Raw genomic sequence first — 27910 nt, forward strand, 5'->3', positions numbered from 1 at the left:
GCTTTGAACTGTGAGTGAGCAAATATTTGCTTTGCTATATCCGATATTGTGTAGGATCTTGTACTTTCAGTTTTGTTATAGCCATAGGTTAACCCATTGAAGTAAACTGTGGCCAACCAATATGCCAAATTACTTCGTTATATTCGATAATTCGTTATATCCGTGTTCGCTATATTGAGGTTTGACTCTAATAGCCATTTGCTATGGTAATATATCTGCTGCTCCAACAGCATCTTCACATCATAGTTAGACTGTTTCTGAACAGCATAGACAATTCAGAGAATGCACTGGCAGTGCTCAAAAACACAAATTAAAAAGAAAAACTGCACACGTATCTGTGTTTAGGAAAGACAAAATTAAATACCCAGGCGAAAATGAAATCCAAGAACACAAGGCTGAATGTACCACTTGACTGGTGGCTGTGGATCTTCCATTCAGAAACAGCAGTTCAAACAAGCCTACCCACTTGAATTAATCTGACAGCCAGACATTTTTGTATTATACTATAACCGAACAAGCTCATTTTATTCAGTGAAAAGCCATACTCCCCCCCTTAGCCCCCTATATTTATAAGAATAGGCACTTGCACAATAACTCTGAACACAGGCGCACAGCAACAGGCCTAAATAAGAACACATGTGACGACACAGACAGCAGGACACCTCCTAACTGGAGCCTCAAGTTGCTGGCACACTCAGTGCCATTCTTTGCAAACGGCGTACCAAGGCCTGGCAGAACTTGGACTGTGCATTCAATGGCTCGGCATAGTCAGTCAAGGCGGCGTGTGCGTCCGGTCCTAGAGGGCTCTTGCGGTGTCCGCGCCACAGCAGGTAGACCGTGCGCTCAAGCAACTCTGTGTGAGCCTGTTCGCCACTGCCAGCCCATCGCCGTAGCAGGCGTGCCAGCAGGGCCTCGTCCGGTTGAGGTTCGTTTTCGCTACCTGCACAGGCCAGCACCAGTAGCGGCACAGCCAGTGAAGGTTCGTCGGTTGCCGTGGCCAGAAGTGTTAGTGCCTGCTGCCGCAGTGGGAGAGGTGGCGGCTGCCCCAAACGCGCCACCAGTTGCGCGGCCAGTGGGTCCCTCTGCACCAACAGGTCGGCCAGCACCTCGCGGTGCGTGACCAACAATGATGCGCCCCAACGGGGACCCAGTGTGGCCGACAGGGCCAGCAGCAGCCTAAGTGCTGACTTGCTACTGCTTTCTGTCACGGATAGCACGTCACTCCTGAGGAACTCGGAAGCTGAGAGCTGTGAGTCCAGGCCAGCCTCGAGGAGTGTGCGTGCACCACCTGAAGCTGCGATGCGCATGAGCAGTGCCAGTCGCGCCTCGCGGAGGTGTGGCCGTGCAGCAGGACTAGCCACCACCAGCTGTGGCAGGTATCCGTCTCGTGCCAGATGTTCCAGCCAGAACCTGGCATCCAGTGACACCATGGCATCCAGCACGCACAATGCGAGCATCTGTGTCACCTGTGTGCAGGATTTGCACCAAGTTGCAGTTCGCACACCCTGTGCACTAAAAAAATTTGATTTCAACATGCACACTGAAAGGGGACACAACTGCCACATCACATGAGGTAAACATGAGGACCGCTGGTAGAGTAACGTGATTATGGGCACTGCACACAAGTACATCCTCTGCATGCATGGCTCAAATGTAGAGTTGGAGTGCAATAAAGATCGTAATCTGACCTCTATTAACTTGGAAAATTAGAACACTCGGACCTGCCATCTGGTCGCAGCAAATTTGTGCATTAATCAATGGTATCAGAAACTTGCTAATTTGGAGTTATTTAGCTATGCAACGATTAATCCAGACAAGCCCGAAATGTGGTAAGCTCAGGGTGTAATGTTGCAATGTGCTAAGAAGAGCGCAGTAGTGTAGTATGTTCCACCACAGTCAACTATGGCCTGCAAGAGTATGGGGAACCCTGTAGGAGCAAAGCGGGAGTGCCATGTTGTTTTGTCTAGTAATTTTGTACAGTCGTGTGGTGTGCCTTGCGACTGCAGCTGCAGCAAGCACTTGCTACGGTTCGATTTAGTGAGAGGCATGCAATGTGGAAAACATAGCAGAAGCCATGGGTAAGTAAATAATGATAAAGGTGCTTCAAGTGAGGACCACACACTAGCTAATGCTGGTGATGATGATGCAGCCATAGTACTATGAAGCAGATGATCACATGAGTGGATTGGACCAAAAAGGAACTAAAGGAAAGAAAAAGTCACTGTTTTCCAAAAAGTGTCATATACACTGGGCTTCTTCGATTTGTCATTCCAGACTGCCCAGGACTGTAACAGATGGATTGTCACTTCTGCTGACATTAGTTTACGCTGCCACCATTTTTCCAGATGTCACTTCGTAGTTTCTACCGCCCAGACAACTTCTTGAGTCTTTTTCAGCCCCAGTGCCATTGCCAACACCTCACCATAAGTGTCAATTGGAGGATAAAGAGGAGTGGTCCCGGTTTCGTGGCTCGTGAGTAATGCGGTACTGACGTGGGGGCAGTGGAGCACAACGTGCTGCAGTCTCTTTCAGTGTGAGAGCATTACTTGGCTCATTGCGTGACCCCGCTGTCATAAGAAAATAATACAGGAAAGCCGTGGCAGAAAACTGGCAGACAAATTGTGCCATCTTCATCAAACCTAAAAAAGAAGTGGCCACGGTGAGGATTTGATCCTCTGCACCACCACCCTGCTACCAGTTTGTAGCCGAGCACGCTAACCACTGCGCCACTGTCACAGCAGGTGACAGTGATGAATATATTCGAGGCTGTGCACGTGCTTGGGCTCTGCCTGGCAGGCAATTCACTAGATGGAATATGATAGTTGCGCTGCCACTGCCGGCGGTATGGAGTCTTCAGCGTTCGAAGTTGAATCGCTCATGTCTACATCATTAGGCGAGACAGCAAAGCGTGGCAGAAGGCATCAGTTCACTGCCGACTAAGTACGAGACCATCACAACGCAGCAAAACAATGTTCGCCACCCAAGCCCCCACAACTCGAAAGCAGAGCAAGCGGCTGCAGAGCTAGCACGGCGAGCTCCAGTAACTGCAGCGAGGCATTTTGCCGCGACATAACTCAGTGACAAGTAATGCTCTCGCATTTACACATTGTAAGAATTGCTTAGGCACCCCTATAGTTTTTTCATTGCTATACCTAGGACACCTAGTGTCCAATCTTGGCGAGTACTTTGCTTTGAACACCCTAGTGTTGAGCGTGGCGATTCTCACTTTGTACAGCAGGCCACTTCCTGTGTTGTTGTCACAGAGGGCTTCCCTGGAGATTGTGTTGTTCTTGCGGCTGTATAGCCCCAGCAATGACTAGCGCTCTGCGTCGTTCCACTGCCTCTCCATTTGCACCATTTTCACCTGTATGCAAGTTGGTATCTACCTCACTGATGACGTTGCCAGCCTGATCAACAAAACTCAGGACAAATTAATCGGGAAATGTGCATGTAAGCACACCTGTCTGGATGAAGACGTGTGTGTGCTCCGCACTCTAAATGAAGTCCCATTCTGCAAGAGTTCTAATGCAATAGCATTAAGGGCCCTGCGCAGCAGAAAATATGGCGTCCGTGTATACAGCAATACGGCAAAATTAGGCAATGTCCGTCTGAGAAAAATCATCCAGAACCACGCATCCTGATTCACGCTGGCCCTCCGCGTGGCGCATAGGCATTACTGAACTAACTGACTTTGTCAAAGTAAAATGCATCAAAAAATTCGTGAAGTGCGACTTATGCGCAACCTAAAGACATGATCAGCGTTGGATTATAATTTGAATATATGAGAAAATAATTCTATTACGTGGAAACTCAACCACAAACCCCTTTTAAAGCTGCTGTTTGAGGTCTGTTTTAGTAGGAGCGGTGCGTTCTGCTCGGTTCTTTGCAGCACCATCCAGATGGCGCATCCACAGCGCCCACCTTGAGCAGAAAAAAAAAAAGGAACCAGAACGCCCGCTTTTGTGCATAGCGTTCGCCACCAGCGTTTTCAGGAAAACATTACAGGTACATAAGCTGCAGTCGCTGAGAAGCATGAGAAGCGGTCAGGGATCTCTGAATGCTACTGCATTTCACTCTTAAAGGCAAAGCTCAGGAGGAGGAGGAATAAACTTTTATTCTACAACCAGCACTTTATGATGGCCGGGCCTAAGCCTCCCATGAAAGCTCAGGCATCTTTCAAATTTTTTTTTTTTTCAAATTATTCTCAATAGCTTGCAAGAACCCATTTTTTCAAGACAGAGAAAATTGTTTCTTCAAGGATTTCACACAATTTACAAATAAGGACAATGAATTTCTTCCCTAAAGGAAGCCACGTTGATGCCGTAAACATTCTTTAGTCTCATGAAATCCGAATGAATGGGATCATACTGTGTCGCTTTCAGTGGGCATCAACTAGCAACAAAAGTAATTCATAGGCGAAAAGGCGCACTTTCTACAGTGACGCAAACTATGCTGCTTCGTTACAGTCGGACACTAAAGCCGCTTTCGTGTCGGGCATTTGTGGCGCTCTGCTCTTAGCAGGCTCCAAGGGTTGCACTAATTAATTGGTGGACGGCAAAATACCTCTGAATTAACAAGAGCTTAGTGCCATTATATAATGCACATGCTTGCAGGAACCGAAGGATGAGTTCAAATGAACAAGGGTTGAAGGTCAAAGTAAGGAGGGCCAAAGTACTTGTTGGAGCTAATGTGAGGAAAACCCAGCTCCAGCAGCGTTGGGTTTCGAACTGTTCTTTTTTTATTTTATATATCGCACTGTGCACGCGGAGCGAGTTGTGGCCTGCATCCCAGGCCTGAGGCAAGGGGCACTACATACTCCTCAGCCAAAGTAACGAGATTTTTGCCGTACAGTCAAACGTCAACTCAATGAAACCATAGTTTACAAAATTTTCTACTTATGGAAATGCCTTTTGATTCCCTAACACAAAATCATTGAGTCCAGTGTGTTTAAAGCCTCGAAGTAATAAAATAAACTCAGCATTTTGCCAGCTTTAACAATGATTTTTTTGGGACTCTTGAAGGCGCAGTGCAAGACGACAAAAACAGAAACCAGGAAAGATACAGGACAGCGCTGCGTTCTTCTAGAGAACATGTTCTAGGAAACATGGGTAAAATATGAATATATATTGAGTTTCAGTTAAGTGATGGACACCAGCAAACTGTTCAAGGGGCGCTAAAGGAAATACAAAGTCAAGCTAAAGTGATAGATTAATGCTCGAGAATCTCTAAGGTGTCAATATTATCGTGAATAGAGCCTTAATAATCGAGAAATCAAGGTAAATGCAGGACATGATTAGAGACTCCCCCGGGACATTCAAGCACTTGCCCGATAACGAAAGCACCCGTCAGTGAAATCCTGTCATTAGTACTCAATTACTCGTTGCAAAAAGCATCCTAGCATTGTATTATAAGAGGAAATAAAATGCTACTTGTCCAGCTCCATTTTACGTTTAGAAAAAAGAACTCGTTGAAATTACTGCTGACAACGATGCGGGCGGTCGAAAGGTTTCGTCTTCACTAGACTCTGTGCCGCCCATGCTTTCACGTTTCAGTACTTTCCTGATTGCATAGTGCTGCACTGGTTTTGCTGGCTCGCGAAACACAAACTGCAGGTAGCAGAGAATTCAACTTCCATTTGATGTCGTGAGATGCGCAAACGGTCTACGCCACATGACCAAAAAGCAGCTGCAGCGGCGAATCCGCCACTCTGCCTTGGCTCGGAGCCGCCGTCTGTCGGGTGCCGTTTTACACACCGACAGCAGCAAAGGGTAGGGGGGAGGGAGGGGGGGAGATCTGAATTTTGAAAAAGGTATTCGGACCCTTCAGGTACAATTTTCTCGTAAACTAAGTATTTTCTTGGCACAAAACAAGCTTTGCGAGGTTTCTGGAAAGGTATTTAAGCAGTCCACATCAATTTATTATTTGCCTTCGGTGTCCCTTTAAGAAGGTTTGCCATTCCCATGAAAGAACAAATTATAAGCGTGTACGCAGGCAAAAATTACTACTTTTTGATCACGAATAACTATACTAATGTTACTATTTACAAGCGTCTTAATTGTTTTCGATTTAGCAAAGTTCTTGATGTAATAAATTAATGCTTGTGTTCCACTGACTTGTTAAATCAAGGTGTAAAAAAGTGGAACAGGCTGAAATGATTTTTTTGCACTATAGTGACACTGAACTACCGAAGCTGACACTAAAACTCTAGCTTCATACCTCATGGGAGGCAGTGGCATCGCGGCAGAGCAGCTGCCGCAGGGGCTGTCCACACAACTGCACCAACTGAGCCAATGCAACCCTCTCGCCGCTGCCACCTCGCCAGCCCAGCAGGAGGTGCTGCAGTGCTGCATACAGGTGGGCGCGCAATCGCTGCTGCCCGCTGCCCGACACCACCATGCTTTGGAGCAGTGACCGGGTCAGTGCCAATATAGATGTGGGTGACACCTGTGGAACAAGAATGACGAGAAACACACCCAGACCACCATCAACTCTTTGTGGTCACACGCATTTACCCTATTTACGGTCGTTCTAGTTGGGAACTATTTCGCATATTTAGATGCCATGCAGAAAAAGTGCTCAGCTAAAAAATACAAAAGTTGACGGTGCAGCAGCTTCTCATTGTTATAACCGATATATTGTTAAAACCGGTATTGTTATAAGTGGGTTCGACTGTATATCGAATATGGGGGCGAACAGGAGTTCAGTGTATGCGTAATACATTGCTGTACTTTGGCATGAGATTTTCAAGGGGTGCTTACAACTGTTTCATAGACAATAATTTGATATATTCATGTTTGGTTTAGCCAGGATAGACTGTAGTGTGCAAATTCAAGATTCCAGTGACTTACGTTGTAAGTGATCTATGCTGTATTGTTAAAACTATTAATGCTATTAAGTGGGCTTGACCGTACTTCTTTCTGTCTAATAAATATGCTTGGATGTATGTCCCCTCTGCTTTTTTCGTGCAAGCCAGCTATAAACATGGAATTTTTTGGGCACTTAAGTATTGTTATAAGTTGGTACTACTGCACTCAATATGATTCAATTAGAAAGTCTCTCTATTTGAACACACCTACAAAAGAACCAACCTGATCAGTGGCCGTGAGGCTTCCCTGGCGCAGAGCGGCCACAATGAGTAGTAGCAGCTCGGCTGCAGGTCCTTGCTCATTTAATGTTCGCGACGGCACCAGGAGTTCGTGTGCAAGCTCTAGCAACAGCTGGGCATCCAGCTGGGATGCCCAGCACACCACCAGCACCGAGGAGAGCTGCTGCCAGGCATTAAATGCTTGGCGTGAAATGTAGGCACGCTCATGCTCCGCGTTTCGCTCCAGCGCAGCTTGCAGCACCGCCTTCACCTGCAATGTAATCGAAACAGTCAGCTCTTGTTCACGCTTCACAATAACCAGAGTCCTAACCATTATAATCACTAGTCTAGCTTTTGACTGGCTGATTAATTCAATCAATTTATTGCTACACTTGGGGCTATTCTAAATGTACAAAGAATAAACACAAAGACATACAGAGATCATCATCAGCATCACCATCGGGCTATATCTTTATGCTTGCTTGTAGGACGAAAGCCCCTCTCAGCAATCTGCAATTACCTCCGCCTTGCATCAGCTGATTCCATCCTACGCACACAAATTTCCTCATTTCATCACATCACGTAGTTCTGTGCTATGTTCTACTGTGTTTTCTTTCACTTGGTACCCATTTTGCAACTCTACTAGAACAATGGTTACGTGTTCTATGCATTACATGGCTTGCACAACTCCATTTCTTCCTCTCAACTAGAATATCCCTGTTTGCTCTCTAATCCACATTGCTGTCTTCCTGTTTCTTAATGTTACACCTATTCTTTTTTTTCCATCACTCTTTGCACCGTTCTCAGCTCATTCTCAAGCATCTTCGTTAACCTCCTAGTTTCTGCCCTATATGTCAGTACCGAAAGAATGCAGCAATGATTGAACACTTATTTGAAGTCTAGCTGTAAGCTGTCGGTCATAACAGTACAAACATACTAACTTCCAAATGAATTTATTAGAAAGACACCAAGTTGAGGGAGACAAGGTTTCAATTGCAGACCTAATCAATAAGAGATGCTCAGTAGATAAAAGCTTGAACCAAATCATGCTGGAAGTCAGTGCCAATTTTTCTGGTGAGCATTGCTTGTCTTGTTAGATGTCCTTTACATAAACCAGCTCATCCAGATTAAATAGAAATCTCCACAACTCACTGGCATTTTTTTGCACTCTGTCTGGAATAGAAATGTGACCAATGTGGTAGCTAGGAAATAGACTTGCAGACTCGTGTTAGGAAACAGAATGCTATTGATGCTTTTATGCAGGCTACACTACAAACTTCTTTGCATTCGGAACATAATTAGCCTAGATAAGAATGCCTTCAGCTGTCGCTTTGCTCAGAACTAACAGCACCTATCATACATTATCTGCCTCTTTTCCTGTTGACTGACACAGCTTAGGCTGCATAGATGGCGCAACGTGATCAGCTTTCAGTGTATCGCCCAGTCATAAACTTTCGATGTCTTTAGTCTTAGTGTAACATGCACAGAAATGGTTTGTGATATCATGTGACCACCACCTATGGCTGCCATGATGTTATCAGCAGCCTGTTTCATGTCCAAAGCTGCACTGCACTTGGCATATATTCAAATGTTCTTATATTAAAAGAGGATGAAATTACCCCTTTTTTGGCCACTGAAAAGTTTCAGTGTCACCAAAATTTGTGCAAGTATCATCATCAGCAGCAGCAGGAGCAGCAGCAGCAACCTATTTTTATGTCAACTGCAGGACGAAAGCTTCTTCCAACTTGCGCCTAAATTTTCTCATTTCTTTACCTCACCCAATTTTCTGCTGTTCTTGACACTGCATCCCTTCCCTTGCCACCCATTCCGTAACTCTAATGGTCCACCAGTTATATACCCTGTGCATTGCATGGTCTGCCCAGCTCCAGTGTTTTCTCTTAATGTCAACTGGTATACAGTAAAACCTCGATAAACCGTAACTGGCCGGAGCTCCGAAAAGTATGTACTAAACGGCAGTACTGCTTAACCAAAACAGCATGAGATCGCCCACTTACCTGTCAAAAACGGAGCTCGGAGAGTCAGTGCAATGAAAGGGGAAAAAAACATGCAGTATTTATTTACTTTGCGTGACAAACGTGTTATTTTCGTTTGATGCCACAGCGGCCTAGCAGCGACGACAGCGGCCTCAAACTTGCTGAAGCTGTGAGCCAGCTTTTCAGCCAGCCCCCTCTTCTCGGCAAACACTCGCATGGCAGTTCCATGTTGGCGTTGCCTATTCTCCGTACACAGGCACAGTAGCGTTGCAGAAGTTGCAAGGCACCTTTTCTTTGTGGGGTGCTGTTCTAATCATGACGATTGCATTGATGAAGCTGACATAATGCGCAGCTTCTGCCATTGTCGGACCTGAATCGCCCGTGCTGTCGCTTTCCATGTCGTCCTTATCCTGTCACTAGGCGACACTTCGGCAACAACAGAGGCAACAATGGCAACAACAAAGGCAACAACAATGGCAACAACAAAGTCGAACCTCGTAGCCGACATCTCTTTGCGGTCGCAGCAGCGCTGCCGAGCAACTTCTTCGCATTCCAGCTGTCACACCGTAGTCAACAGTAGACCCATGTCGAGTGCCAGTGCCGACTTTTCGTGTCTTGTTCAATAACACGATCGATGTCTAATTTTTCTTCTATGCTGAGCACCCGGCGTCTTCTTTGACATGAATTTTGACATGACGCGAGTTCTCACTAGCATGACGCCACAAAGCTCTCTGGCACGGCACCGAAATGATGTTGATGCTGAGGTGGCTTCACGCGATAACGCACAGAGCTTCCAGTAAGGATTTGGCGATGCCTGCCGTATGCACTCCAACCCATTTTTATTATTCTGTAAATTAGGGTCCCCTGCGTGTTATTAACCTAGATAAACGTATTCCTGTACAGACTCTACAGGCTAACTGACGATCCTGAACTCGTTTCCTTGCCAGGCCATTGAACATTACCTTTGTCTTCTGCATATTAATTTTCAACCTCACTTGTACACTTTCTCAGTTAAGGTCCTCAATTACTTGTAATTCATTCCTAGTGCTGCTGAACAGAACAATGTCATCTGCAAACCGAAGGTTGCTGAGATATTCGCCACTGATCTTCACTCCTAAGGCTTCCCAGTTTAACAGCTTGAGTACTTCAAAGCATGCAGTGAATAGCATTGTAGAGATTGTGTCTCCTTGTCTGACCCCTCTCTTTATACGTATCTTCCTACTTTTCTTGTGGAGAATTAAAGTAGCTGTGGAATCTTGGTAGATATTTTCCCAGATATTAACGTCCTGTACTCCTTAATTACGTAATGCATCTATGACTGCCAGTATTTCTACTGAATCAAATGCTTTTTCATAATCTACGAAAGCCACATAGAAAGGCTTCTTATACTCTGCGGATTTCTCGGTAACCTGATTAATGACATGGATGTGATCCATTGTAGAGTATCCTTGCCTGAAGCCCACCTGTGTTCCCTTGGTTGACTAAAGTCCAGTGTTGTGCTTATTCTATTGGAGAATATTTTGGTAAATATTTTATACAATATTGAAAGCAAGCTAATGGGCCTATAGTTCTTTAATTCTTTTATGTCTCCCTTCTTATGTATTGGTATCATGCTGGCATTATTCCAGCTCTCTGGTATATTTGAAGTCATGAGGCATTGCATATAAAGGGCCAAAGTTTTTCAAGCATGATACCTCTTCTACCGTTAATTAAATTGACCGTTTGCTCATCTTCTCCTGCCGCTTTTACAAGAGTCAGGTCTTGCAAGGCCCTTCTAATTTCATCGCTATAGAAGGAGATTCTGTACCCTGATTATGACTGCTTTGAATGAAGGTAGCATGGCTGCTCTGGGTACCGTACAGGCCATTATAGAATTATTCTGCTGATTTTACTACATCATCAAAATTATTGAGGACATTACCCTGCTTATCTTTCAGTGCATGCATCTTGCCTTGTCCTATGCCAAGCTTTCTTCTCACTGATTTCATGGCCCTTTTTTACCAGTTCCCCAATATTTCCCACATTATAATTTCAAATATCCCTCACATTCTTCTTGTTGATCAATTTTGACAGTTCAGCAAATTCTATCTGATCTCATGAGTTACCCACTTTCATGCTTTGTAGTTTCTTTATTAGGTCCTTTGCTACTTGGGAAAGCTTACCTAATGGTTGCCTTGATGCCTCGCTTCCCACTTAAATTGCTACCTCTACGTTATCTTCACCTTGCTGTTCTAAAGCTGTACTGTTTGCGAGCATCAGCCTGAATTTGTCAGTTTTTACCCTTACTGTGTCTAGGTTGGCCTGCTTTTTTTTTTCTTGACTAATTTTACTCTACCTCTCTTCTTATTGAAAGAAGTTCTGGACATCAACAACCTATGGTCACTGCCTAACACTTCCCTACCCTACCCTACCTGTTCTACCTAACACTTCTACATCATGTACTATACTGGGATCGGTGGACAGTATGAAGTGTATTTGATTTCTTGTTTTTCCGTTAGGCTTTTCCAGGTCCACTTCCTGTTACTGCGCTTCCTGAAGAAGTTATTCATTATTTGGAGTCGATTCCTTTCTACAAATTCTACCAACATCTCCCCCCTAGTGTTCCTAGAATAGATGCCATAGTTGCCAAATGCTTGTTCCCCAGCCAGCTCTTCTCCCACTTTTGCACTGATGTTGCCCACGACTCCAGTATACATAATGAGTTTGCACCTTTCTCAGTGCGAATTCAATACCTTCAGAAAACTGTTCCATTTCCTCATCATCATGACTGGAGGTTGGAACATAGGCTTGTACTAACTTCATTCTATACCTCCTATTCAGCTTTATTATGATGGCTGCTACCCTCTCTCTAATGCTGTAGAATTCATCAATGTTGCCAGCTAAGTCCTTATCAATCCTACCACACATTCTCTCTCATATAAAAGATGTCTGTAGCAGAGGACGTGGCTGCTAGTCAGCGTTGTATAAGCCTCACTAGTTCTTCAAACCTCACTTAGGCCTATAATATCCCAGGCAATGCTTGATAATGCATCAAAGAGCCCTGCTAAGCTAACCTCACTCTACAGAGTTTCCACGTTAAAATGATGACATGTGGCGTTTTTTGGTGTAAGGGCCAGGGACGGCCAAAGAGTGCCTGGAAATGGTGTCGGGAAGTCAATGATGCAGGGAATGACAAGCGTCAGATTCAGCAAGGCTGTATAGAGGCCTAGAATATTCTCTGTAAGGCACGTGAAATATGCAAGTATTAAAATAATCTCAAGGACAAGTGATGTGTGTGATGACCATAAAATATATTCTAAAATGAAGTAACACGAAAAAAATGTGTCAATTGCATTGGCACTACCGCCTCACTAAAACCCTTGAGCATAAGGGTCTGGAGGCACATGCTCTACTAAACACTAAAGCTCGCAGCAATACACTCTAGATAGAGGGAAGGCTACGAATATCTCGAGCTAATAACATGCAGTACAACATCACGTAACAAGTTAAGAACTGCCTTGGTTTCGAACAGGGGCTCTAGGCCAAGAAACAGTGTCGGATGTAAGGAGATATGTTGTTGGTATGCCAAAGGAAAGTGCCCTTCTCACTCTGCTTCTGCTATCCAGCACTCCAGGAAGATGTGGAGTATGGTCAGCCTTTTGCCACAGCTGCCGCAGTGGTCCCGTTCAGTGCCAGTCAAAAGGTATGAACGTGTACCATATGTATGCCCTATCTTGAGGCAGCAGAAGAGTACTTCAGGGGCCCTATAACGTAAAACTATTCCAATGTGTTTTCACTCCAATCTCCTGACATCAAATTTGCATAACCGTCAACGCAAGCACCGGGAGCTCACCTGCAGGGTTGTCTGAACAGACCAATCAAACGCACTCCTCGTTCATAAAAGGTCACTTATGTTTGCTTGAAAAACGAATAACATTGCCTACACTAAGCGGTTTGTCGTATCTAATTGGCTGACAAGAGTCAAGGAGCATGCTCAAGGGGAGAGGCATTCGATGGGGCAGAGCCAGTGCACCGCAAATCGATAACTGGATGAAGAGGGTGGTGCCAGCGTCTGCGATTGGTACACTTTCCCTTACTTAGCTTGTGATGGCTGGTCGAAAATCGCGGCGGCATGCAACAGAAGCTTAAGAATGATGCTAAAACGGATCCTCAGCAAAGAAGAGTTGGCAGAATGAGGTCGTAAACGCGCCGAAAGTGCTCAAAAACATTACACGGCCACGCAAGAAGTTTTATTATACGCAAAACCCATGCTCTCCAGCAGGTGCGAATAGCCAGCACCTGAGCGATCGGCGACAGTTCAAGCATGCACCTTGTTGTGCAAGTAGGGGAACTAACTAAGTTGGCTGCCTTACACTTTCATGCGAATAACCATCAGCAGCGGCATCGCTCGCATGACCAAAACGTGTCACACCCTCTGTTTCCCTTTATTTGTTGCTATCACACTATCGCTCTTCCGAGAGCTGCGTTTGACATGAAGGCTTCGACACGTCGGACGAGACCTTTGAGGCCACTTGCCCGGAGGTCGATGGCCCCTTCTGCTGGGGTGGCAGAGCAGCGCTTTCTGGAACCGCTGGGAGGGAGATGGCATCACTGCCGGCTCACTGCGTGTGGGCTGGACAGCTACCGGAACCCGGTGTGTCACTGCCCCTTGAAACGTCACATCGACAAAGGTGTTCTAAGGCAGGCAGTATACCCGCCTGCATGCCTCCTTAAAACTTACGTTTTCCTTTACTTTGACTGTTACAATTTCCTTTTCCTTTTTTCCAGGATGGTCATGACCGCAAGTATACAGCGTGCTCCCTATCACAATTTACACAGTAGAGAGAGTTTTCACAAGATTCAGAGGTGTGCCTATGAGCACTGCATTCTGCACAGGCTTGGCAGCCTCGGCAACTTTGTGAACTGTGGCCGAAAGGCTGACATTTGAAACTGAGGGAATTTGACACGTACGGCCTAACACAAAGCTGGCCTCAATGGAGTTAGGCAGAACACTTAAGCCGAAAGTATCAGGTGCTTGGCCTGGATTTCCTTGTCGTCATGCCTCATCTTAATTCGTCTAATTTTGATGACGTTCTGCTCGCTGAAGACCTCCAGGAGTTCAGCTTCAGTCAGCTCCAGCAGATCATCATCTGAGACTACACCACGGGTGGTATTCATAGTACGGTGTGGGGTTACTGTTACTTGGGCATCCCCATATGACACTAGATTGGGTAGTTTTTCGTATTGTTGCTGGTTACGAAGCTCCAAAAGGAGATCACCACTTGCCATCCTGGATGCTTTATAATCTGTACCAAAAACTTCGGTAAGAGACTTAGAAACGAGGAATGGCGAGATTGTTCCCACTGGCTTGTATGGTTTTTCAGAGTGAATAACATGGAAACAGGGGGAAGGTTCTGTTTGATGACCAAAAAACTCGAAGACTTTATCGGTGTACCCCCTCTTCAAGGAGCGAACAGGTCACAGCGCTCCGATGGTCATGCAAAACTATACACAGACAAAGAATTTTAGTAGTGTTATTCTGGCTTTGTTAACGCTATAAGAACATGCTTATTTTTACTATAAAGCTTAGTAGTATACCTGTTAACAAATGTTAAAGACCCACAGGAGTGCATAGAAATGACCAATCAAATGCATGCCATCAGGCTTCATATCATGGTTATGGATTCTTCGATTATCCAATGAAGAAAAAAACATGCACACAAGAGGCAAGTTATATGCTGCTCCTTTAGGATGGTTTGCAAACACGTTTCGGCTGATAGATGCATGCTACTTTGAGTACCACTGACCTCCTGCTGGACTCTTTCCTTGCTGTTGACAGCCAGCAGTGCGTGGCTGTCCTCAAGCAGTCGCTGGTGAAGTGCCGCCACGTCAACCTTGCGGGGACCGCCCAATGGGTCACGCTGCTCTAATGATGACAGAAGAGACTCAACCTGCGATGTTTCCAGCAGATCCCAAGATGTGCCGCTTCTGGAACACCAATGCATGAAACATCAACAAGACCATCTTTGACATAGTTGCACTACACAATGAGCAGCCACCCCTAGTGTTTCATTTTAAGCTACTAATATGTACCACATTTTAATTCCCTTCGAGTGCTGCGTGTGCAATTGTGCACTCCTAGGAAACACCTCAAAATTGGAAGAAGTAATTCAAATAATGTTTTAAATATGTGAAGTACATCCTGAGATACTTCTGATCCTATCTCTGCTCGAAAATTTATTTACGTGTGCCGAGTGTATTACCAAAAAGAGTTATAAGGTGCAAGTGTGTGCATTTGCTGCAATGCTAGTATGTTGCCATTTAGAAAGGTTCTCTTCTTTTGTTCTTTGTGACCATATCGGTTTGCACTCGGTAAGATTGCCATTTTCCAGTCACAACACACATTAAGTTGTTGATACGATTCTCATGCCTCAAGTCCTTTTTATAATTCAGATGTGAGTCAATATTTGTAACACAACAAAATTCAACGAATTAAAAATTCCTTCAGCTGCTGCAGTAAAAGATGGTTAATTTGAATTCTGTGGGGATGTTACAAAAATGTGAATTATACAAGATTTGAACTAATGAAAGTCAGAGAAAAAAGATCACTCAGTGCAGGTGCATGTATAGACTGACGTGGCGCGAGCACGCACACACACGCTACGTCATGTTGGCGTGAACAACAATGTCTACACTTCGAAGCACTGGCACAGCCAACGTGGTCCAACATGCCCAACGTTGAGATGGCTCTTGCTCCATCCACGTATTCGTCGTGCCGACTTGCACGGAGAAAAAACAAATGTCACAGTTCCGCCCAAAAAGCGAAGAATCAATTGCGATACCAAATTAGTAGATAGCTTTGCGAAGTAAGGATAGCAGCTTTATTGGTGGTATAAATTTGTAAACATGCGCTTACTAACTAAATTAACAAACATGGTGTCACGCGTGCACAGGTAAACATGAACACATCTCGCTCGATGACCATGGAAACCCACTGGAGTGAGGAATCGCGACAGTAGCAGTGAGCGAATTTACCTTCGGACAGCTCTCGCTGCAATGCGAACGTAACGTAGAAAGCACATCGCATACGAAGCTACTGGCACCACGCACACTCTGCAAACATCGCAGATCACTTTCAAGATACGGCGCGCCCGCATGGCCGCACCGTAAGCAGCAGCCGCCTAAGGTCAGGGACCTTACAGCCACTGGAGAATGTCCCCTTCCTCCTTCCTTCCCTCCCTTTGCCTCGTGCGCGACAGGAGAGGGCGCGCATCCATCCCGCCTTCCTCACTCGCGCACGCGAAATTGAGCCGCGTATGCAGGCTCGCCGTCGCACACTTTTGCTCGCACATATGGCGCACGGCAATGATTTTATCACCCTTGAGCTTTGTACGTAACCTCACGGGAGAGAAGCGACCTGCAACAGTGGCGTTGGCCAGGCCTAAACAAAGGGCCGCGGATAGAAAAAGCAAAGCTGCGCAGCTATGCTAGCGTCACCAACGTGCTCCAGCGCACTAGCACTCTCCCCATCCACGATGGCGCGGAGTTTGAATTATCAGTGACGATGCGGATTTCAATGTGAATTAGTGGGATGTGTTACATATTGATTTCAATACATTGCGGGACGGACCGCGGCAGCTAATTTGAATTATCCGAAATTTTGAATTAACGAGTTGTGAATTACCAAGCTTTTATTGTACCTGTCTCTAATGATAATGAAGAGCAAGGAAATGCATCAACATGAATATTAAACAGAGCAAATTATATTGCGCCTAAAAGGGTTATTTGACTAAAGGTTGGCCGTGAATGAAGGTCGATTTTTCCAATTGGAATTCACATGATATGAAAAAAAAAATTGCCTGCCTTGATAATATGCCTTGTTCTTCCTAACATGAAGGGACCTTGAATATCCATTACCCTAGCAGATGTTCAGCCCAAAAGAGGTTCACTGGCTCTATGGGAAGGAAGCAACAGTCACAGGAGTCTTCAGCTCATCAAAGGATTATGCTTAATAGCCGTCTTCACCAAAAGTATACTGTAGGTCTGCACAGGAAGAAAAATTCAAAGAATGATAATCCTCAGTTTTATGGGCATTTGACGGGAAACCCGAACTGAAGGTAGTAACATAAAGGTGATGGCACATGTTCTGGCTCCACATGAATAACTATTCTCACAGCAGTCACGCTACATACTTCCTGGCTTCATTTTTACTCTGACAATAAACAATACAACAGGCTTTTGCTTTATTGAGATTAGGTCCCCAAGATCTGTCCTCTGCTGAAGGGGGAGAGGCAAGATAAAGAAGTTGGCTATGCCATTGCAACAATCGTTTTCAAGAGTTTTAGTGGTGTGGACCAATGGTCTGCCACTGTGGCTACCTCACACTGGTTGATCGCAACTGCAGATGGATCTCCTTTCATCACAATTACGAGTTGGCCCTCCTTTCTTTGACAAAACTTTTGGAGATACCTACTGTATCTACTGCCAATCTACTGTATCACAAACTTTACAACAGAAAGGTTTAGCAAATAAAGAATGAGAAATGCGCATGCCTCTTGGCAGCAGAGGTAGAAGGCGGCGGCTTTGTGCCATCTAGCATGCGCAGCAGCAGCCGGTCCAGCAACAGTAACCGCACCAAGCGCTGTCCATGCGAGCGGGGCCCGTGCTTGGCTGCCAGGCGCAATTCAAGTGCCAGCAGCCGCACAAACCAGGCTTGGGCCAACGGCGGCGGCCATGATGGCAACAGCTCCAGGTGCCGAGTAAAGAAGTCCCGCGATGAGCGCAAGAAGCGCATTGCCGTGTCCCCACCACATGCTGGCCGGATGCACAGTGCCCAGAGCAGCTGGTAGCCGAGTGCGAGCAGTGCACCACTCCCGTTGCTTCTGCTGCTGCCACGGTGTGGCGGCGGCCGTTCTAGCAGTGCCAGCAAGGCGTGCAGGCAGGTGCGTGCCTGGCCTCCTACTCCAGGCTCCTGCAGCGAGGCAGTGTGCTCGGCACCCCCCAGCAGCAGGAGCTGTGCTAGGCCCGAGCCCGGCTGCTCAGGAGGCTGCTGCTGTAGACACACTAGCAGGAGCTGTAGCAGCATCGCTGCTGTGGCCGCTCGCACCTCATCAGGGGACCAAGTGTCCTCGTGGCCAACTGGTAGCTCTAAGCTGGGAACCTGGATGAGTGTGAAACCAGAGAGATTCAATGCAAGTTGAAACAAGGACACAAGAACCCCTAACAAAAGACAAGTGCTGACTGACAGTGCTTGTCTCGTGGTGGATGTTTTACAGTGTCCTTGATTCAGTTGTGCTGTTGCAGCTTACATAAAAAAAGAATCCAACTACCTCTCACCAAGATGGTATTATTACGCAGAGCTTCATGCTAGCATATGAATGGGTCTCTGGAACATGTTTAAAGTTCCTTTTGAAGCTGCAGTGGTGAATGAATCTAAATAAAAGCATAAGGCTTCCAGTGTGGTGCAAATTCATGTCTGTTCCCTTGTAGTATAGGTGAACAATTTACTTGGCAAAGCTAAAAGGCTTTGAGATTAAGAATTCAATGCTCCTAAGAGGCTTCAGAAGCTTGAGAAAACTCAGTGGTGCCTTGTGTTCACAAAGGTCTGGAGTGTGTTAGCATTAAAGAACAACTACAACGAAATTTAAGGGTCAACTACAATGAAAATAAAAACTTCACCGAGAGCAGCCTTGGTATAATATTTTGTTTGAAATGTAGTGGACGCATCACTAAAGGCTCACAATAGTAAAAGTTTTTGATACGGATACTGGAAAGAAAAAAAAAATGTCACCAAAAGTGATGCCTAACTTAGTATCATAGTACTGATAATCAAAAGCAGGTCAAAAGCCTAATGCAACTAAAGCTGATATATTTGGCAGTTACGCTGGTGCACGCACGAAATGAAGGTGTAATTAATGGTGGCACAGAGTGGTCAATTAAGAGACCTTATCACGCAGTGATCTCACATGCTTTATGCTCCTCTGATGACGAGGGAGGCGTAAGCTATCAGATGACTCATGGATGCCTTCGGCAAAAGCGATCCAGAAGAAATCATTTAAACATCATCTTCCCTCTTTTTGAAGGGTCCCTGAAACAGTTTGGACAAATTTTGTAGATGCATAGGGTACAGCTACAGTAAAACATTCACACCGCAATTTAAATGAAGTGTTTCATATTAAGACAGCTACAGATGATTACAAGTTACCTTCCTCCCTAGCTATGCTTTTTCACCACAACACGTTCACCGAAAGGCCGGGGCTAAGCTCAGTATTCATTCGCTTTGCGTCATGATGTGACGTCATGACGTCTACTTCTGGTGTCTTGAAGCCAACGCGCGAAGCCTCTCCAACCTCTCCGCAAGCCGCCTGGCTGTTGATCCCCAGTGAGAGCTGTCAAGCAGTCTGTGTTTTGAGGGTTGTATTGCAGTGTCGAGTGTGTACTGTAGTCTAGTAAACACAGGCGAGCTGGGTGTTCTGACAGATGGGAAGAGGCATAAAGTTCCTCCATGCTACTACTGCTGAGATGAAGGGACTTTAGCATAAATGAGAGAAGCCTGTATTGTGCAGCCACCTGGTGGTGCAGAGATTAACCTGCCAAACAAAGAGCTAATATTGCTGTAACCAAGTCTAAAAACATTTTAGACACTTAAAGGGACACTAAAGGCAAATACTAAGTCGACGTGGCAAGTTTAAATATTCTTCCAAAAACCTCGGAACGCTTGCTTCATGCCAAGAAAAGACTTAGTTTACGAGAAAATTGCACCTGAAGAGTCCGAATACCTCTATCGCACTTCAACTCTCCCACCACACAGCCGGGGGAGTGGCGACGTTGAATATGCTATCACCGCGCTTTGCGGCCATAGGTGAGTAAAACGGCACCCGACAGACGGCGGTATTGGGCATCCCGTCACATCACATGGATGTTGAAGTTTGTGCGAGTTTCGCGAGCCAGCAAAACCAATGCTATCACCGCGCTTTGCAGCCATAGGTGAGTAAAACGGCACCCGACAGACGGCGGTATTGGGCATCCCGTCACATCACATGGATGTTGAAGTTTGTGCGAGTTTCGCGAGCCAGCAAAACCAGTGCAGCACTATGTAATAACTACTGAAACGTGAAAGTGTGGGCAGTGGTAGGCGGCGGGGAGTTGAATGTTTTTCCAGGGCTCCAAGGCGGCGACAAAATTATAAGTTTTATGTGCATGCTTTGAGCTTGCTTCTGTTCTTGATTTGCTGATTTTTTTAAGCCTTTAAATAATAATAGGGTAGTTTTCCTTCTTTTCTATTTTTTTTCATGTGCGCGGGTGTGTTTCGTGTATATTTGGTTTTGCAGGATAGCCAGAGCGTCCTTTTGCGCCACATGCTTCGACATGTGCAACCAGGTGGGATGTTAAGTCTTTATATTTGTAGCCTTTAAATAGTAGCTTGGAAGTGGGGAAACTAATAGGAATTAGTTGTTTTACTGTATGTGCTTTGGTACCTGGAATATTGCTTTGGTAGGAAAGTGAGAGCATGGCCACGTGGTTGAACACTTGCGAACACGTGTCATACCTCAAGTCTGTGCAGCATTGATTGCTTTTAAAACACTGGCTAAAATTACTTTGCGGCATTTTAAAAATTTAGATTCTGTGTGTATCGGTTTTTGCCAGAAGGCAGATGTTCTGAAAGCTTTGGTACTGGCATTAGAAAAAGCCATGCAACACTTGGCAACAAAGACAGGATAGCGTGCAGTGTACGGGCGGTCCCTCAAGGCAGACGAGGGGACGGATGAGAATGGAGCGGGAATCGAGTCAATTGGCAGACACTGCAATGTCGATGCTAGGCTGAAGAAAATGGAGGCTTCCCAGGATGAGCTTGTCAAACAGGTCGAAGAGCTCAAAAATTAGCTAAATATGGAGCATGATGCACGGAAGGCGGTGGAAAAGACTTCAAGCAGCTGAGGAAAAGCTGAACAGGGCCGCCATTATGAACGAGAATGGTCGTGACAATGGAATGCAGTCTCCTAATGTGACAGGAGAGGGAGCGTCAGCAAAGCATGTGGAATGCGTGCAACGCAGGAAGGGGTTAGCTGGAAAGAACGGCACCTACCTTGAGGCCACCACACAAAAAAAGCAGGATTGCAGGGGTCAATGCTCCTTGTCAAGTCCAAATAATGTGGGAAAAGATAACAAAGGGAAGCAGGGAGAAGGCCTCGGCGGTAGAAGTGAGTGAAACGGTGATTGTCGCCGGTGGTTCAAACCTGGCTAGGTGCTCAGGAGGAATTGTAGAGAGGGTGAAAGGCAATAAAGGAGTGGTGGTAGGGTCATTTCCAGGGTGGAGACTGAATTCTGTCATGGAGTGAGCAAAAGCAATGCTCACGGAAAATACCCACGTCCGCAACCTTGCCATAGTAGCAGGTGGGCTAAATGACGTCCTAAACAGGAAAGGGACGGGACTAGCCCAGCACTTGGCGAAGGGGCTGACGACTTGCAAGAGAAGTCAAGTCAGGTGCAGATCGTGGCGTGCACGGTGCCGAAGGTGCCTGTATGTGACAGTCACATACAAAGAGCAGTAGTGGCTGCTAATGAGGCGATATGGAAAATGAGCCGAGAGAAAGGTTTTCGAGGTTGTCAAAGTAAACAGGGAAGTGAGAAGGTGTGGTGGTTTTGTACGAGACAGGATCCACTTCAATTACAGGCTTGGACGAGAAGTGGGCTGGTGACTCGCTGGTCGCATTGTTGCTTTTTTAGGGAGCCCACGGGCATTCAGGAGGCCAGAGTAGGTAGTAACGAAGAAGGTCCCCTAGGGGAACCTCAGAATAGCATCGCCATTAATAACAGAAAAAGGGGGGAGCAAGAAAGAGAGCTCGCCATGCAATAGGCTACACAAACATGCAGGACAGCAGAAGAAAGAAAATGTGGGCAGAGATTGAGGAGCAGTTAAATAGAGAACAAATACGGGTGCATGCGGTATTACGTCTCAACACTACAAAGGCGTTAATTGGAAATTTGCCACGTGTCAAACCACCACATCCAGACGGCAATGCAGTGTAGACACTGGTGGTTGAAGGGCACTCACCCCACCATTACCTAGAAACCTGAGCAAAGGATGAAAAAGAGGGAACCACGACAACGAAATGAGAGGCACGGTTAATTAGACGAGTCAAATCACCACCCATTAATGCTGGAGTTCCGCAGGGATCTATACTCAGCCCGTTATTATTTATGGTATTATTTATGGTTTATGGTTGAAGGGCACTCACCCCACCATTACCTAGAAACCTGAGCAAAGGATGAAAAAGAGGGAACCACGACAACGAAATGAGAGGCACGGTTAATTAGACGAGTCAAATCACCACCCATTAATGCTGGAGTTCCGCAGGGATCTATACTCAGCCCGTTATTATTTAATATTTTTGTAAATGACCTTTAGCCTTTAGTGTACCTTTGAAAAGACGTGTGTGCGATTACGTGGCTGCCGAGAATTTACCACAGCAGCAAAGTAGAATACACTTGGTTACTGTTATTGATCCTTTTTTGGCGATCTCGTGGGTGCTGTCATGTTTGATCGCGTGGTGACACATCCATTGCTTGCCTCAGTTGCTTCCATGTTTACAATGGATGTGCATGATGTTCAGTGCGGCTCAGCAAACCTCTGTTTTGGCTGATGCTGTAAACCGTGGCTGGGTAAATGACATGACACTTTGGTCACAGCTTCGGAGGACATGTATGCAATTTCATACTCATTACGACATGTCCAAACAGCGCAAGCAGCGTATAGGGTGCTTGTGCTAAAAGCAGGGTTACAAATGCATTCCAAGCTCTCCAAACTTTCCGCTTATTAATTAAATCAGGTTCTGTGTGTTTGGCTCTTATATCTTTATCTGACAATCACTTTGAACCAATGGCTTGTCATGTTTCTGATCCCGTAAAGTTCCTTGGTGCAGTCACTATCCGATTGTTTATTCTCTACCTAATCACTCACAGGTGTGCTCAGTTGCGATACGTTTGTTCTTACTGTGCACAGGTTTGAAGTGCAGATGATTCGTGCTTTGTAATAGCTGGTAGCGAAGACTTGATAGCGAAGTGACTAGAGAAGATCGCTAGTCACTCATTCACTCTGTGGACTGTCACGAAGCGTTCAGCTTCAAACGTTCATCAAACTACACACATGTAGTCGTCATCACCCATGCTTCGGTGCATTAATTCAAGAGCGAGACCATTCCATTATTCTTGATATGTGGGCAATATAGTGGGTGTAAGTTTGTGTGTGAGTTGAGGTGGATATGTGTATATAAAGTGCAAGAAACTTATTATATCAGAAAGCAGTGCTACTCCTTGAGTCTCCATTCACTCGTCAACTCACTCACTCTTGTCAACATTCTGGGGTTGAAGTGCTTTTTTTTGGTGACTAGCGATACAATGCTGCCGCAAAAGTTAATTTTTTTTATCCTCAAGCAAAGCTACGTATCGCAAAGGGTGGCCGGCAATACATGCAGTCATATAGCAGCAGTCCAGGGGCTTGGTCAAACAAATTCATCCCATTCCTTAATATGACAGTCACTATATTTGAAGCCGACCACTGCAGATGCCTTCCCTCTACTGTTCCACATTCTGCAGCATGAAAGGAGCACAGTGCATTAGCGAACACCCAGTTGCGTTTCTGAAAGCTCATCCCACAGCAGCAAGGCGGAAGCGGTAATAGTTTCATATTTGCGTGCATTCACTGAGGCAACGTGCGGTGCACCGTCAAAAGTGCCATCTCGTTCCTCTAGAGCTAACTGCTCTGTGAAAAGAGTCAATATTAGCTCTGTGTTTGCCTCAAGCTCTGCGCTACCAGGTGGATGCACCCTGCTAGCCGCACACGTTTCCACCTCCACCCATCTGGCACAACGCCGAAGTCCGCCTGCATTTACCAGAATATTGGACATGCTAAAATTCTCTACCGTGATTTCACTGGCATGAAGTGACGGCCGCAAACGGCTAGATCCTGGCGTGGACCGGATACCAACAGCCTGATGCACTGCAGCCACTTCGCTCGCCTGTCGCCTTGCAGCACAGGGATATGTCGTCACAGGTTGACATGGAACCAATCGCTACATTTGCAGCCCACAAGGCAACAAGAGCGATTCATGGTCCTCGTGAAAAGAAACCTCTAGACCAACACGGAGCACGTAATAACACAAGCAGACACTTTGTGTGCTGGAAGTGCTTGACTATAGTGATAAATTGTTGTTGTGCATTCTCTTTCTCTTACTTCTTTCATAGAAATATATTAACCAATATTTAAATTATTTTGAATAACATTTGTTCACCATAAAGTTAGAAAAATAATCAATGTCGCTACCTGGGTAGCCAATCAGTTAGCTCATGTGTGCCGACTACATACATAGATTGTAACAAGACAGCTGAAAACTCGGAGGAGCGGCACCGCTGTGATTGATAGCGATACACATCTTCAAGGCTTTATAATAAATCACATGCTTAATGCGAAGCGCTTAAATGTGTCACTTAATGATCAGAAAAACCTACTATAATGACTCAGTACGTTTGTACAATATCACCAAAATCATTTCGGGGTCCCTTTAAGAAATTTTGAATGCATTTTATGAAACACACGGTATAACATTTTGGCATTTTCTTTTTGTCTGGATGGCAGTGCTTCCATTAAAAATGGAATTTCACTATGGCTGGAGCTACCTACTGTAATGAGGCACTAGAAGGTGGCTTCTACTAGCACCACCACAGCCGGCACGTTGGAGGTCCACTAGCATATTCAAAGGGTGCGCCTTAATCTAACCTGCTTATTTCCGGCAGTGACAAACAGTGTTTGAGCTTGCATCCATGATGCCACAGGCAAATCATCTACTGCGTCGTGTGAGAGAATTATTATTCACACGGCCCTGCTGACAGCACAAAAGCTAGTTAGTTATTCAGTTACAAAGCTAAGAAGCAAGAATCTTTATTGAGCAACTTACCTCAATGGCCTCAGCAAAGCCATGCATGAGGACCTGGACCCTGTCGGCCCGGAAGGCAGTTTCCACCTGGCTAATCAAGGACGGTTGCATGCACAGCTGTAGCAGGATGCGTGCTGCTGACAAGGCATGACGTGGTTGCAGAGCCCCGTGGGTAACATAGGTGGCCAGCACACGGGCGCAGTCGGGGTGTTGTGTACGCGGGTTAGTGCTGGTCAACAGCAGACGGTGCAATGAACACCCTGGGCGATCACGAAATGGTAATTGCAGGGCTTGTTCTATAAGCTGTAGGGCACACAGGCTGGCCTCTGCAGGGTCTCCCAGCTCACCAGCAGCTTCATCCAGAAGGTGCAGCAGCAGTGACAGTGCACCCCCTTCTTCAAGATACTCGAGCAACAGTACTTCCACACAAGGTTTGCCTAGCACTTTCAAACATGCAGCTGCCAGCTGCCACTTCTCAGTCGCATGTCGATAAGCACGAACATTAAGGCGTAGAAACACAGCCTCACGCACATGCTCCAGGAAGAGTGTGGTGCCAGGCCCCGGAGGATGATCAAGCAGGGCAGCCAGCAGAACCAGCAACGCTGCCGTGATGGGAAATTCTTCATTGCGGCTTTCAATCTCGTCTAGCTCAGCACGGAGACCTTGCAGGCAGGGCACTAGCAACTGCCAGATGCGTGGCGCCAACTCGGGGGCTGTGGCAAAGGCGGCTAAAGCACGCAGTAGAGCCGCCTTCAACTCTGGTGGCACAGCACAGCTTATGAGGCCAGCCAGAAGCGCCAGTGTGCTGTGATGTGGGTGATCGGCAAGAGTAAGTCGAGCGAGCTCATCATACTGCACCACCGTCTCCATAAGCTTGAGCATGGCAACCAGTGCACGGAGTTCAAGTGCTGTAACAGGCTGAGCAGCCCGGTATTGCTCAGGTGGGCCTTCAGGGTGCAAGCAGTTGAAGTACTTGCGCATTGATCCCAGAAAATGGTCCCAAGAAACAGGGCTCCATTGTGAACCTGCCAGGTGGCCATTGCTCTTGAGAAGTTGAAAGCAGTGCTGTGCACTAGTGCGAGACCGTGCCAGGCTGCTCAGTGCCGACACATATGGCACAAAAAGTGGTGCTTGAAGTAGGTCACCGGCCAGACGCACAAATTTAGCCAGCTGGCGCCTGTGGCCACCCTCGGGGGCTTCAACCCAGAAGTCCTCTGCCAGTCTCAGTTCGAGTGGATCCTGTGAATACAGCTCAGCAACCAGTTCCAGCAACTGCTCGAAGTGACGCGGTAGTTGCACAGGCGGCGGTTGGCCGTTTTGCGCATAGGTGCTTATAATACGCGCTGCCTCATCACCCTGGTTGCGTAGTTCTTTCAGTTTGAGTGGCATGAGGGCTACGAAGTCAGCAAGCAGTGTGTGCATCTTCTTAAGGAAGAATTCCTCGCGGTGCAGCAATGGCGAAAGCACCACCAGCTGCCGCAGCGCAGAAAACACCTGGGCCTCGATGGCGATATCCACGAGACGCTCGTCTTCTTCTAGGCAGACGGTCAGCTCTGACTCCAGGCCAGCCGCAGCCGGCAACTGCGATGAGGCGCGCAGACTGAGTGCCCAAGCGAACTGTGCGATACGGAACAGGGCTTCTTGCTTCCACGCCTGCTGTGAAGCCGTGAACTCGCGATGCAAAGCCAGGGCCAAATCGGCGTCTCGAAACAGCGGTGTCGTGTCTAGTGCATAGAGCAACGCCATGAGCAGCGTGAGCGATACGCTGTCAAGAGCGCCATCACCTGCAGTCCGGGCTCGCTGCGACAGAAAACGCACAATCGCCAGGGTGTCGCTCTTGGAGAGCGGTGTCTGGCAGGCCCAACAGAAGACCACCTCGGCTAGAGACTGCTGCGTCTCCTGGATCATGTCTAGCACCTGACGACGGTAGCGCGGTGGCCCAAGGGCGCGGTTTCTTTGCAGCATGTCTAGTTCGCGCGCATAATCGAAGCGATCGAGCAGCTGAAGTGCGCGAGCCAGCACACCGTCCTCGTCGCGCAGACCATTGGTGTACTTGGTGACAGTGGCCAGCACGTCGGCGTTGAGGCCGACCGTCCAGGTGCGGCCCTCGGTGACCTGAACAAGCGTGCGCAGTGCATTGACCAACGCACGCCGGCCATCGTAATATAGCAGGACGGCTACCAAACCACGCGTGAGTTCAGGGAAAAGCGGCAACTGCTGCTGCGCCGCTAGCACCAACTCCAAGGAAGCCAGCTCGTTGAGATCAAACATCTCGCTAAGCAGCAGCGCCTCACCCACCACGTCCTGCGGTAGCAGCTGCGGCGTCGCCTTGCCGGATACCGCGATTCCGTCTTGCGGTGCTCGCGACACGGCATCGCGATGCTGGGCGCATCGCGCCGGGTTTACCAGCAAGGCTGCGAAATCCCGCCGATGGCGCCGAAGCGCAGCGACGAAGTCCGCCACGGCCTCAACATCCCTGTGCACAAGCACCGCTTCTACAGCCTGCTGGAGGTCTTTGTATGGCGTCCACAGTGAAGAAGAGCTCATGTTTACGCATGGCCCCGTGCTGGACACTGTGGTGGCCATTTTTATGGTAGCTGGCGCAACCCGGGAGTCACAACTAGAGAATTTGTTCACGCCGTTCACTCAAACGCCCGTTCACACACCGGCATGGCCGGCTAGCTCGCTCTACGCGCGCTTGCGCTGACTCTGACACTGGCTTCCATGCTGGCTACTGCCAAGACTTGCACGATTCCGTATCCAATCTAATCCTCAAGCGGAGCCAACGTTGGCGGAGCTAAGGAGGGTCAAGAAGGGCACTCGGTAGACGTGCGTACGAGTATCGATTGAAAGGCATGAACATGTCTCGCGTTTCTCGACTGGCCGTTGTAGCGCGGAATTTCACTACCTCGGCCATCCGA

The 27910-nt window shown here is 46.9% G+C and overlaps 1 protein-coding gene across 1 annotated transcript; it reads right to left on the minus strand.

Annotated features, from left to right (window-relative positions):
* Window positions 1-474: 474 nt before the first annotated feature.
* On the minus strand, window positions 475-27717 carry Nup205 (nuclear pore complex protein Nup205). The gene is made up of 6 exons (XM_065428825.2): window positions 25011-27717; window positions 17610-18217; window positions 14865-15045; window positions 7089-7355; window positions 6217-6444; window positions 475-1466 (listed from the first exon to the last, which is right to left on the minus strand). Exons 1-6 carry the CDS (start codon window positions 27573-27575, stop codon window positions 678-680), a joined length of 4638 nt encoding a protein of 1545 aa, XP_065284897.1. The 5' UTR covers window positions 27576-27717; the 3' UTR covers window positions 475-677.
* Window positions 27718-27910: the final 193 nt, after the last annotated feature.

Source organism: Dermacentor albipictus, chromosome 4 (genome assembly GCF_038994185.2).
Source record: "Dermacentor albipictus isolate Rhodes 1998 colony chromosome 4, USDA_Dalb.pri_finalv2, whole genome shotgun sequence".
Classification (NCBI taxonomy): Eukaryota; Metazoa; Arthropoda; class Arachnida; order Ixodida; family Ixodidae; genus Dermacentor; species Dermacentor albipictus.